Consider the following 13,649-nt stretch of genomic DNA (forward strand, 5'->3'; position numbering starts at 1 on the left):
AATAAAAAAATAAAAACAATAAAATTATAATACAAAAAAAAAAATACCAAAAAAAAAATAAATAAAATAATATTAAATTGAAAACAATTATTGTATATAACAAAATTTATTCACATATTAAAAAAAAAGTTCTGAGAACATCTGTTAGATCTAAACGAAAAGAAAATGATAACATACATAATAGTTATTTATTTATATATATTTATTTATATATTCCTTTTAATATATAACAACGATTTTTTACAAATATACTCACTTAACTGTAACAACAATATAAAAGTCACTTAATAATTTAATAAATATTTTAGTAAAAAAAAATTAAGACCATAAGGCACTCAGATTCTCTTATAATTTAAGTAACAAATTTAATGAAATATGTCTTATAAGGAGATTTTATTAATATCGAAAGTAATTAATTTATAAATTAAATTTCTGCAATTTTAGGTTTTTTTTATTGAGTTGGTAACAAATTTTTTCCTAAAATATAAATAGAATTTATAATTTGAAGATTGATTCAAATTTTATTTATTTTAAAATTAATTATTTTGTTATCAATTATTTTATAATTAATTATTTTATAATTAATTATTTTTTAATTAATTATTTTATTATCAATTATTTTATAATTAATTACTTTATAATTAGTTAATTTAGTTACATTTTAAAATAATGAATTATACGTTATCGAAATGAGACCTATTCCTCTATTCAAAAAAAAAAAAATAAAATATAGAAGGAAATCATACGTCCTGACTTGTTGCACATATTCATGTGCTAATATAATTACTTTTAGTATAAAAAAAAAATATTTAGAATCTTATACGATTATGAAATATTTGTTAAGTACTACTACTCTCAGCACAGTTTAATTATGTCTACTTAACCTGTGTTTGCCCTTCCAGGCTAAAGTACTAATAATTACTACTGGTTTTAATTACTATAACCAATTAGGTACATCGTGATATTTGCTAATTCTAATATTTAACATTTTTATAATAAACTAGAAATATCTACATAATGACTTAATTTTAAATTAAATATTATCATGAGCTTCTTCTTTAATAGTAGTTGGTATAACACTACCCAAATGGATGTTACGCATGGAATTTCCGATTTGCACAAAAGAGGTCCCTGATGACGTTAACGAGGTAGCATTGCCAACACGTCTTACATTATCTCTATTGTCAAAATTAGTTTGAAAAGTATTTTTAATGAAGGCATTTACTTGCTGTAGATCAGTTTCGCTCAACTTCCTTATATTATTCAAAGTCTCCTGAAAATTACTATTTGGTCGAGTTGCATAATTAATATTTGGAAAATCTGAATTCGCATCAAATACTTCCTCCAATGATTGATAGATTTTGCGTTTAAATATAATTTTTTGACGTGCATTCATGATCTTCATATCTGGTAGTAGGGTGTCGAGAAATTTTACATCTATATCGGCGACAGGTAATGACCAACTATCATCTGATTTACTCATTTTCAATTCGCTACCGGAATGTTGGAGTTGCTCTTCAATAGAACGTTTACGCTTTCTGGCTGGTAATACGCGTTCATTACTTTTAGCTGCTACTTGATTATTATTCTGTTGAGCAGTATTAGTTATACCTTGTAAGTCTATGCCCATATGTTCAGTTGAAATATTTTCTAATAAATCATATTCCATATCTGAATCAATTTTAACCTGGGCCATGGGATTTGAACTGTCATTGTCTTCATATAACAATGTTACACAATCTTCTGGATCCTCTGTTAGTTCCACTTCAACATCATTTGGTGCAATATCATCCGCCTCTTCATTCTCTATATGTAACATTACTCTTCCTTTAATACCCCCTTCAGTCATGGGTTTCAATAAAAAGCGTAACTCTTCATATAAGTAGTAAGGCTTTACCCGATTCGGACCACTATACGTTTTGTAAATATTTACAGATCGAGCAAATGCTGCACGTATATTACGCCAGCGTTCCTTACATGAAGCAACTGGAAATTTAAAACAAGAAATTTAATGTCAATAAATACAATATTTTATGTCACTTTTTCGAACAACGATGAATTACACCACTCAAGAACAGTCACAGCCAAGAAAAAATCTAGAAGTTATCATTACGAAGGCAGGAAAGTGGAATAACAACTACTGGGGTACATTTGGACAAATATCAAACGAACATATACCTGCTAGTATAGTAGTTAGCAAGTAATTCCGGGACGTATAGCAGATCATCCCAAAAATGTTTAGAATCGACACATTGAAAAAAAAAAGTTGCTCCGCCTCGGCCCAGACTAATTTCAATCACCACACACAAACCACCATCATTATTTTTGATCGCAAACTACTCCTGCCAATTCCTAGGTTATATATCAACAATAACTATGACTAAGTCATTTTAATCTTCTGCTTTTCTAAGTGTATTATTTTACCATATAAATATGTTTCGTAAAATTTTGATTTACAACTTTTTAAAGTTTTAAATATCTTATAAGAACATCGCTAAATTAGCTCATCCCTCCAAACTTAGCAACGACATATTATTTATAGAGTATCGATGTCTTCAACCTTCAAAACGTATTTAAAATATACAATCCATAAGCACATTAAAAAAATTCAAATAAAAAGATCTGCTTTTGGTCTAAAACTATCTGTATAAATAGTATAAAACTATCTGCACTGACAACTGCCATTAGAGATATAAAGAAACATACATAAAACAAATCAACTTGTTCTGACAATAATCTACCAGAATTTTTAAAGAATATGTATTAGGTGTAGTAAAAAGAAATCCATTTCCTAATATATGGCTAGTTATCTGTATTCCGCGTTGTGTAAGTCCAATCGGGTTACGCTAGATTGCATTAGAAAGATGAAATTTTGTACCAGAAAAAACCGTTGACAATTTGGTAATTGGTTGACTCTATTTTGTTTGAGAGCGTGTCAACGATGGACACTAGTAAAGAGAAAATACGTCATATTTTTCAGTTTTTTCGTCAAATTTAGCATGGCGGCTGAAAATGTGAATAGTGTTTATGGTCCTGACAGTATCAACTGTAACAGCCCATCATGCGCAATTTTGGTTTCGTTTCGATTCCCGATTCTGTTCCCGTAATTTCTATGTCAACAATGCACCATACACTAGAAGTGTTCCATCAGCACAATGCTAAGTCATACAGCTTACTTAGGAAGTTCTTATGCATCCACCTAATAGTCCAGACCTGGCGTCTAGTGATTACTACATGTTCCTGTCCATGTTGAACGATTTTTCTGGTGAAGAATTCGCCGTATATTACAAATCTATATTACACATATATACATATATTACACGTATATTTATATACATGTATATGGTATATATTTATATTAAGTAATTGGGTAGCAGTTTATGTACTTGGGTAACAGTTTTCTAACCAGATTGCTTATGGTTAGAATAAATTCACATTTGGGGCATGTTGGTTGTTCATCCCTTTTAAGCAAATGGATGTGAGTTAGGTTGGAATTTCCTAGTATTGCTGTTATGATATTATCATATATATATTTTGTTATTATATGAAGAATAGATGCTATTGTTTGAATATTGAATGTATTTAATTATAGTACAAAATATAATAATATAATATGAAACAATAGTATGAAAACAATTAAGGAGTAGGTGATATACTCTTTATAGCATCTATTCTATTTTTAAAAATTTAGTAGAATGATCTAAAGCCATGGCAACCAAACTTTTTGTTGAGAGAGAAAGTAGATTCTTCATCAACATTCTTCATCGTCAATAAGTGGAAAGCAAACATTGTTTCGAGTCTTATAAGGCATGCACAAGTCACTAGATGTAAACCCGGATAATTTTTTGGCATATTAATATGCTTGGGAGACATATGTCTATCAATAACTAAGTGTTAATACATTCTAAAAAGTTTTCCTTCGTAAATGATTGAAGATTGGATAATTTCACATTTGTGAAGGCTTGCAATCTTTCAAATAATATATAACGCAAATGGAAAAAAGTAGAGGCTGTCCAATTTGTGACAAAATGTGACATGTGAGGAAGGGAGGTAGATTAGTGTTCTATATTACGTTTATTCAATTATATGCCATTTACTTATTTTAATATGTACATATAATTATGTTTTTTATATAATGAAATTAATCATAACATTGTTTACTTTGCCTCACAAAACTGATTATTATTATAACATATAACGTTAACGTCAACATATAATTAAATATCATTTACTTAATATTTATGCACATTTAATTTATTCTCGTTTTGTTTTTATTATTAATAAGTATTTATTTATATTTGATTTCCGTTTTTTTTAAATTATATTTTTATCGTTCATTTTATTTTTTTTCAATTATAACATTTTCTTTGTAAATGCCTAGGCCTGACAATATTAAAATAATCTAATATGAAAGTGAACGAACTGATGAAACTAGCGGACATCTCAAATATAGATCTTCTACGAACTGACGAGCCTAGCGGATACCCCAAAGATATATATTCTACGAACTGATGCGCATAGCGGATATCCCAAATATAGATCTTAAACATTGTTTTAAAATTTTGGTTTTAATAAAGCGGTATGGAGTAACAGAACAGCTACTACTTGAAAAAATCGGAAAGCTCAACCGCCACTAAAATCAACAAGTATCACAAGAATGTATAGTGCGTCATTTCCATGAGGGCGAGTAGAAGTGTACGTCTACAATTTATGGTATAGATTCTAAAATGACACAACTTTGCGATATGTTATGTTTGAACCTTCCTATACGATTCATTTGTCAATCATTTGTGAATTCCTGATAAATCTTAAGAAGTTTCTAAAAATTTTTTAGTTAGTTCAAAAAGATTTATTTTCAAAAAGGAAGGTAACTGTATTTTCTTAACAATTGCAGTTTGATGGGTTCAAATTGTATATCAAGTTTTCTAAAATAAAAAAACAAAAAACTTAAGATTCAAGTAAAAAAACTCCAAGTAAAAACAGAATAATTTTAGAAATTGGTGTTTGAATATTTTAAAAATATATATTAAACATAATAAATTAAATATTATTTGAAAATCAAAAACTATCTTTGTCCTAAGACAAAGAATCTATTTCACGTAAAAAGGAAGTAGGAAATAGCCAAATCCAAAATTTATTTTATTGGTCCCAAAAGTTTATTTGATTTGGACATATTTTCAATTCTTTAGAAAAAGGTCTTATAAATAAATTATTTCAAATTTAAAATACAAGTCAAACGCCCGACATGTATTTTTACTAAGCGAATTCTTGAATTGACTACGGTTCCAAGATTTCTTTTGTTTTGGACATAAGTTCAATTCTTTGAATATAAAACGGAGTACTAATGAAGAAATCGTCAAATCCAAAATTCAATTTATCAAGTGAATTCTCTAACTAACTATACGGTTCAAAAATTTTGTTTAATTTTGTCATATTTTCAAGTATTTAAATAGCAAAGAAGGTAATAGAGAAGTAATTTCTAAATCCAAAATTTTATTTTTTATAAACTCAATTCTTTAGCTGATTATACGACCCATTAGCTATTGCTTTTGATTATAATTTCAGTTCTTCGAATAAAAAGGTACTTATAATAAAAAACGTACCAAATCCAAAATTTTTTTTATCGAACCATATTGTCTAAGATTTTTGATTAATTTGATCATAATTTCAATTCTTTGTATAGAAAATGAAATGATAGGATATTTTCAAATTAAAAATTTTATTTTTTATAAACTACATTTTTGAGCTGATTATACGGTCCAATAATTTTGTTTGTTTGGGCATAATGTCGGTTCTAGAAAAGATAAAAAAAAACAAAAACCAGTATTTTTTTATCAAACAAATTCTTGGACTAACCATACGATTCAAGAATTTTAATCAACGTGATCTTAATTACAATTCTTTGTATAGAAAAAGATGTAATAGCGATGAAATTTCCAAATAGAATTAGGAATAACAGTGAGGAAATTTTCAAATCTAAAATATTTTTTTATTAATTGAATTATATCGAGCAAGTTGAGTCCTTCAGATATCTTGGACCAGTAATAAACCCAACCAATAACTGCATTCATGAAATAAATGTAAGAATAAAGGCAACAAATAAAAACTTTGGTGGCCTATTTAAAGCACTAGGTGCAAATATTAAGAATACATAAAATCTCCGATCTTAATGGTAGCAAAGTGTTGGCAGAAGCACTAAACATCAAAACGCGCAGAAAAGAAATAATAGCGGTGCATAGAAGGGCGGGTATACGTATCACATTAGCATATCGCACTGTCTCGGCGGAAGCAGTTTTTGTAATAGCAGGTGTAACTCAAATTGATCTTCAAGCAAAGGAGCGTCAAAAAGTATATAACAGGAAAACAAACGGCGAATACACTCAACAAATGGCAAGAGAAAATCAGGACCAAACCATCGAAATGTGGCAACAAAGATGGAACAATAGCACGCAAGGAAGATGGACAGCTAGATTGATACCAAATATAATCACTTGGCTCAAACGAAAATCGGGAGACACAAATTACTATCTCACTCAGATGCTGACCGGACGGATACTTTTGTAAGTACCTATACCGCATGGGAAAAATGGATTTGCCCGACTGCATTTATGGCGATGGAGACTGTGACGACGCAGAGCACACCTTCTTTTACTGTTATAGGTGGCTCACAAATAGAGAAGAGACAATAGTGCAGATTGGACCTATAAATCCCGAAAATATAGTGGAAAAGATGAAAGCGAAGCCAGAGAGTTGGCGAACGATAGAGTCACATGTGATTCAAGTTCTCAAAACGAAAAAATTAGATCTAGGAAGGAAAACTAGAAGCAAGAATAAGAAATATAATAAATAAAGTGGACACCAAGAAAATGCTGCGAAAAATGGAGGCAAATCGAAAATCAAGAGAGCGTGGCTTGAAATGTCAACATAAAAGAGACCCTCCTCGAAGTAATGCGAAAGCGGTTCCGAGGTTGAATAAGTCTCGCTGAAGAGGGAGTGGTTTAGTGCGTATACTATTAACATATTAATGTTAGGGAGTCGGACACACCATTCCGGTCGGTTTGCTGCTGTGCTGGTGGTGCGATGATGAAATTCGTTGACTTAGACTATAAAAAACTTGGATGAAAATAAGCTAGATATCTTCGAACGCAAAATTATACGTCGCATACTTGGTCTAATTAGAGAAAAAGACGACACCTCTCGGGTATGATTTAATGAAGAATGTCAAAAAGAGGTAGGAGAACCAGCAATAAGCAAGAGAATAAAACTAAAGCAATTACAATGGGCTGGACATATTCAAAGAATAAGCATAGATAACTCAACAAAAAAAAATATTTCAATATGCACCAGACTGAAGAAGGAAAAGAGAGCGTCTGAGTTTACGCTGGATAGACAATGTGGATCAAGTAGCGCAACAGCTTGGAAGAAGAAACTGAAGAATAATAGCAAACGCCAGAGATACGTGGAGGAATTTTAAAAGTGAGGCCAAGATTCAACTAGGATCAATGCGCCACTAATAATGACGATGAATTCTAGAATTGTCCAAAAATTTTATTTGATTTGGACATAATTTCAATTTATTGTATAGAAAAGTAAGTAACATAATAGTGAGGAAATTTCCAAATCAAAAATTTTATTTTTTAGAAACTTAGTACTTGAGCTTATTTTACGCCCAAGAGTTTTATTTAATTTGGACACATTATTAATTCTTCGAATAGAAAAGTGGCTAATAGTGATGAAAATATAAAATTTAATTTTTTATTAAGTAAATTTTTCAAACAGAATTTATTTACCTTCATACAGAATTTGTTCTTCTACACAAAAAAAAAAATTATAATAAACACATTTAGCACACCTTTAAAAAAATATCTCCAACACAATAATCAAAAAGTTCTATTCAAAGCTCACAGCAGAGAATATTTCACTCATTTGCTAACAAAAAAGAAATATTAAAATATTTAAAAAAAAAAACTGAATATAAATACTTTTTATAATTATTCTGCTGGTTTAAGCATTGTTGTCTGTACGAATTATCAATACGTGAAATATCACATAAAATATTGCTTACAACGTCATCGCAACAACAACAACAATTTCTACACAACGAATGAATGTTCATGTTTGAGCAAGAAAACGACGTATGAATAACAAAAATCTCATCACAAACGTTTTCATTGAATTTAGTACGATTTTCTATTTATCACGAAGTGAAGTAACTGTAAACAAACCACATGCACACACACACACACTCAAATCTACACTCCCCACTAAAGCGAAATCACACACACAGTGCACAAACTTGCTTTGGCTCTCATAAACCTGTCACATGCGAGAGTACACACTTTCTCTCTCTCGCTCTCTCTCTCGCTGTATTCAATTCACTTTTATTTACCTGTATCATTGCATTCCTTGGCTATTTTCGCCCAGGACTTCTCGAGGATGTGCTTTCTCGCATAATCGCTGTGGCTACGATCATACATCCATGGGCAGCGTTGCACCAAACGACAAAGTTTAGCATTGGCCAAGTAAATTTGATGGCGACTGTCTGCGACGAGATCTGCTGCGTTAATTGCTGCTGCTGCCGCACTAGCTGCTGCTGTGGTGGTGGTGCGATGATGAAATTCGTTGGCAAAAGCATTATTATTGCTAGTGCGGGTATCTTTCTGTGCACCCGCGCTTATCGACGTGTTTAAATCTTTTTTCGGTGGCATTGTAACCGTTTGGTGATTTATTATTATTAAATTTTTTTGAGCAACAACAGAAAATGTTTGAGAAAAAAAACCAGTTTCAATTATAATTCATATCACTGACACCCATTCGAATGTACACATGCATAAAGTGTACGTACTTTTGGTGTGCTTGAATAAAAATTATCACACAAGTTGGTTGGTTGGTTAACTGAGCACAGCACAGCACACCACAGTTTCTTGCTTACACAAGCTGTTATCTTATGCTTTGTCTTTGTCGATGATCCGCTTATACGAACGAGTGAGTACTTCTCGTGCTACACTCAACACATCATCACAGCTATGACTATGGCTGTGGCTATGGCAAGGCAAATACTAACCAACAACACCCGTTACCACTGTTACTACAACGAATGCTCTCAATAAACTAAAAATCGAACCTGCTTGCGAGCGTCAAATGAGTAATGTTAATGATTACTCGTATTTATTATTTTGTAGGCTTGCTTTAAATGTTGTTGTTTGTTGTTATTTTGTTGCTTATTGCTCGTTGCTCGTTGCTTTGTTGTTCTATCATTGCTGAAGAGCAAATTCCAGTAATAAATTTTACAACTCTGGCGAGATATCGTTGCAATTGCTGGCCGAAGCGTTTTTGTATTGAACTTTTTTCTTCGTGATTGTTTTTGTTATTGTCATCAGTACCCACCATTCAACCACTGCGCGAATGCACGTACATATGTCTACACAATACATAATACACAATATTTTCTTATAAGATGTTGGCGATGACGTCGTCGATTTGTGATTATTTCACTTCATTGTGACTAATTCTTATTTGTAATTGATTTCTTATTTGCTTTGTGCTTATGTTGAAAAATCATTTTCTTATTTGCTACTTAGATCGTTTTATTTTTTTTTTGTTTTAGATTTTCATAATAATTTGCATATAAATTGATTTTTTTTTTTTGTTATGGAATCAAAGTACAAATAATGTCTATTAAATATTATTACTTCAATGTTACTATTTAAACTTATTAAAAACATTAAATTTATATGTAAAATAACGATTATAATAAGAGAATTCAAATATCGTAATATCACATATCGTATTAACTTGTGGATCACATAAATTTTAAGATTTTCTTAAACTAAAATATAAATATATAAAATTATTTTATTATTTTTTTAATTATTTTATTATTACAATGATTTTTTTATATGTTTTAAATCTGGCTGTCCTTAATCTGTCCCTTCTTGTTAAAAATAATTAAACGTATAATATTTTTTATTATACTATATATTTCGACTCTCTTTGAGAATCATCATCAGTTTTACGATACATCATCCTATTTGTTCCATCTCTATATCAGGGCTGTCCAGACCATATGCGATCGCGGGCCTATACAAATTAATGTACAGATTGAAGGATCGCAGAAATAAATATATACGTTCATAGTTGTTATATTAAATACGATTATAATGTTAAATTCAGTTTTATTAATTTAAATTCATTTATTTGGTATACCATAAAAATAAAATAAATTAGTTTAATTTAATGAGTAATTATAGTAGATTAAAAATATGTAGCGGGCCGCACAAATATTAGCCGTGGGCCGCATGTGTCCCGCGGGCCGTACTTTGGACAGCCCTGGTCTATATTGTACTCACATACCTGAAATCGACTAAAGTTAATGAAACTACTAAATGTTGTCCTTTATAGTTATAATAATCAACTTTCAACATTTTTCCAGATATAAATGGTGTTTGGAGCATGTAATTTTTAATATTCGATTTGTAAGCAAAAAACATATGATTTCCTTAATTTAGGGTAGTATGAACACTTTCGAAATTAACTTAATTTCATTAAGTTAATGACGGCCAAATAAAGGAAATTTGGCTGTCTGAATATAGTATTAGTGGATTTTAGTTTTATAAATTATTTTTTTTCACTCTATTTCAAATTGAAAACAGTTCTTTAATTTGCACTACTTTTAAAATATTTTCCCGGTTTTATTAAAATCAACTGCCACTGACATATATTTAAAAAAATGTCACATTTTTGTTATCTCAACTTTATCTTTTGCTTTAAATTTATCTTACGCATAGTTGCATTTAAAATGTCCTTTAATTTAAGCCTTCATTTCAACGAAAATGAACGTTTCGCTGAAACGAAGACGAAATTAAAATTTTTGAGAAATTAAGGTGGGTCTGAACATAGTATTAGTTAACTTTATAATTAATTTTAATGTTAACTCACAAATAAATAAATAAAATAAATAAATACCAAGCTTTGACATTATTAAAAATTTTACTGTTTATCAATTATACTTCGCTTAACGGCGTAGTAGTAGAACGTACGCTTTGCGTCCCGGAAAAGTAGAACGTAAAGCAAAAAACCGGATAACAAATCAATTATTTACAATAATTGCTGAAATTGGAGTAATTGTTCCTACAAGTCGCAAATTTCAAACATAAAATTTATTATTATTAATAAAAGAGAACAATAAAGAAAAATGAAAGCATTATTTAAAAATAAGAAAAATAATAGATCAGAAGATATCTTATCCCAATAAAATGCTTCCATCCCCAATTCCTGATATTTGCTTTTAATGCTGCCATCCTCCTATCTGCTTCTTTTTGCTTCTTTTCTATTGAAGACCAACTAATGATTGAGTTTACTTTATCTTCGTCAGGATGATTTCTACTGGTTTAACAATATATATATAGCGAGTAAAGCGACTAGCATGAAAGTTGCTAAGTGTTCCATGTGGGCAGTTTCACACCAAAAATTTACCTAACTCTATCCTCTTTAAGTGTGTAAACAAGAAATTATATGATTCTACAGTGGACGCTCACAAATGAGATCGTCCATATATTAATTTCCCAACACTAACTAGACTTTGGTAAGATTTTTGCATCCACATTCACTTTTTCACTAACCATATATACACATATGAATGTAAATGTATCAGCACATTTTTGTTATTAGCGACAGAATTTTAAAATAATATACATATTCACTTTTCAACATAAAAATATTGCCAAATTCTTGCTAGTATAGACGCTGACTCAAAATCTGCTCTTATAATGTATTGAATATTTTTAAACCAAAACTACGCACTTTTTTCTTTGCTTGATGCAAAACGACTTGGCATCTTAAGCATTTTTACTCATCAGTGTCTATGTCGATTCTCCATTATATTATGATAATACGTTTTATATATGTACATACATAAGTATAATTTGAATCTCAACATATCTTTCTGAATCAAAGCAAAAAATAATATCTTCACTTATTAAATACAATATTAGTTGTAATAAATTAAGTTATTTATCTTTTTTTTTTATTACTCCTTTTATCACATTACTAAAAAGTCAAAGCTAATACTTGATCAACAGTAAAACTGAGAACGGGGAATCACCATATTCGTTAAATAATTTTTTGCGGGTGCTGCAAATAAAACCGAATGGAGTGAGTTGTTATAAGCTTTCATAAATTATAACAACTTGAAAAATAGTAGTTTTAATTTTTATGCATCTTCTGTTCCAACGGATTTTATAATGCAATTCACCACCCGACCCTCCCATATATGTACGTACGTATCTCAGGAAACATTTTGACAACAATTGTACTTACAAAATATATACATACATAAGTTGGACCGATGAGAGATCAGAAGCTGTGACAGTCGTGTATAGTAGAATGAAGAGAAAATGTAGACCTTCAATGTAATGTACTTCCTCAAATCTACCATAGTTTTTAACTTAATGCTACTACATTTAATTTAGTCGACTAATATCAATCAGTTGAAATCATAATTTCTTTCAATGTTCAAAGAACTTTTAATCTAAACATTTCGGTATTACTTTAATTAGCTGGTGTAAATACCACAAAACTAAAGAATATTCAATATATATTTTTCATATTATATATTTATATTATTGATTAAAGTTTGTTGCAAATTATTTAGTAAATAATTTAAACTAATTATTCTGAAGACCGAGAGTAATAGTAAAACAAGACTTTTACTACCAGAGATAATACTCAGTATGCATATCTGTTTTTTTTTATATTGTGATTTTACGTCAGTTTAACGTATTTTTAATTTCTATTAAGGAAAATTATAAATAACTCTAAAGCGCAATTTAATTTTTTCTATTTAATAATATGTTAATTTAATGCATTCAGCTCCATATTAGACCGTTTATGGCAATCTTTAATCTAATGGCGTTTTCGATTGGTTAATCTGGATGCAATCAAGATTTATTCTCGGTCAGTCAAATTTTGATACCCAGTCGAACATTTTTAGAGTAATCTAACATTTTTGTAGTGGTATTAGTAGACATTTATATTTTTCATAAAAGCATATGTATTGAATCAAATTACACTTTATTTGTTAAATCATATAAAACAACTATAAATTATATTGAAAATATTTAAATATCCAGAAAACGTCCTCACCAAAGTAGCGGAAATAACCAATGCAATTCTTAAATTTGGGTACTTCCCTATTTGTTGGAAAAAAGCGAAGGTCATTATGCTTCCTAAACCAAACAAAGACCTGAAGTTCCCACAGAATTGGCGTCCCATCAGCTTGCTTCCTACTCTGGGGAAAGTAGCAGAAAGAGTCATTCTGGCAAAATTGAAAGACCACCTAAGCTCGAATAATATAATCCCTGATGAGCAATTTGGCTTCAGAGACAACCACTCAACGGAATTACAATTGGCCAAAATAGCACAACATATACAATCTGCACTTAGAAGAAGGATGTCGACTGGTCTTATCTCTTTTGATGTCGCTAAAGCCTTTGACAAAGTCTGGCACTCGGGCCTAATTGTGAAAATGGCTGCTCAGAACTTTCCGCCATCTATTATCAAGCTCATAGGCAGTTTCTTAAATAAAAGGTCGTTTCAAGTCAAAGTGAACAATTCAACCTCTTCAGTAAAATCGATACAGGCTGGAGTAC

General features: G+C 30.2%; 1 protein-coding gene across 1 annotated transcript; it reads right to left on the reverse strand.

Moving 5' to 3' along the window:
* Positions 1–715: 715 nt before the first annotated feature.
* LOC119672322 lies at positions 716–9,599 on the reverse strand. The gene is made up of 2 exons (XM_038083342.1): positions 8,390–9,599; positions 716–1,986 (listed from the first exon to the last, which is right to left on the reverse strand). Exons 1-2 carry the CDS (start codon positions 8,706–8,708, stop codon positions 1,034–1,036), a joined length of 1,272 nt encoding a protein of 423 aa, XP_037939270.1. The 5' UTR covers positions 8,709–9,599; the 3' UTR covers positions 716–1,033.
* Positions 9,600–13,649: the final 4,050 nt, after the last annotated feature.

Source organism: Teleopsis dalmanni, chromosome 1 (genome assembly GCF_002237135.1).
Source record: "Teleopsis dalmanni isolate 2A chromosome 1, ASM223713v2, whole genome shotgun sequence".
NCBI lineage: Eukaryota > Metazoa > Arthropoda > Insecta > Diptera > Diopsidae > Teleopsis > Teleopsis dalmanni.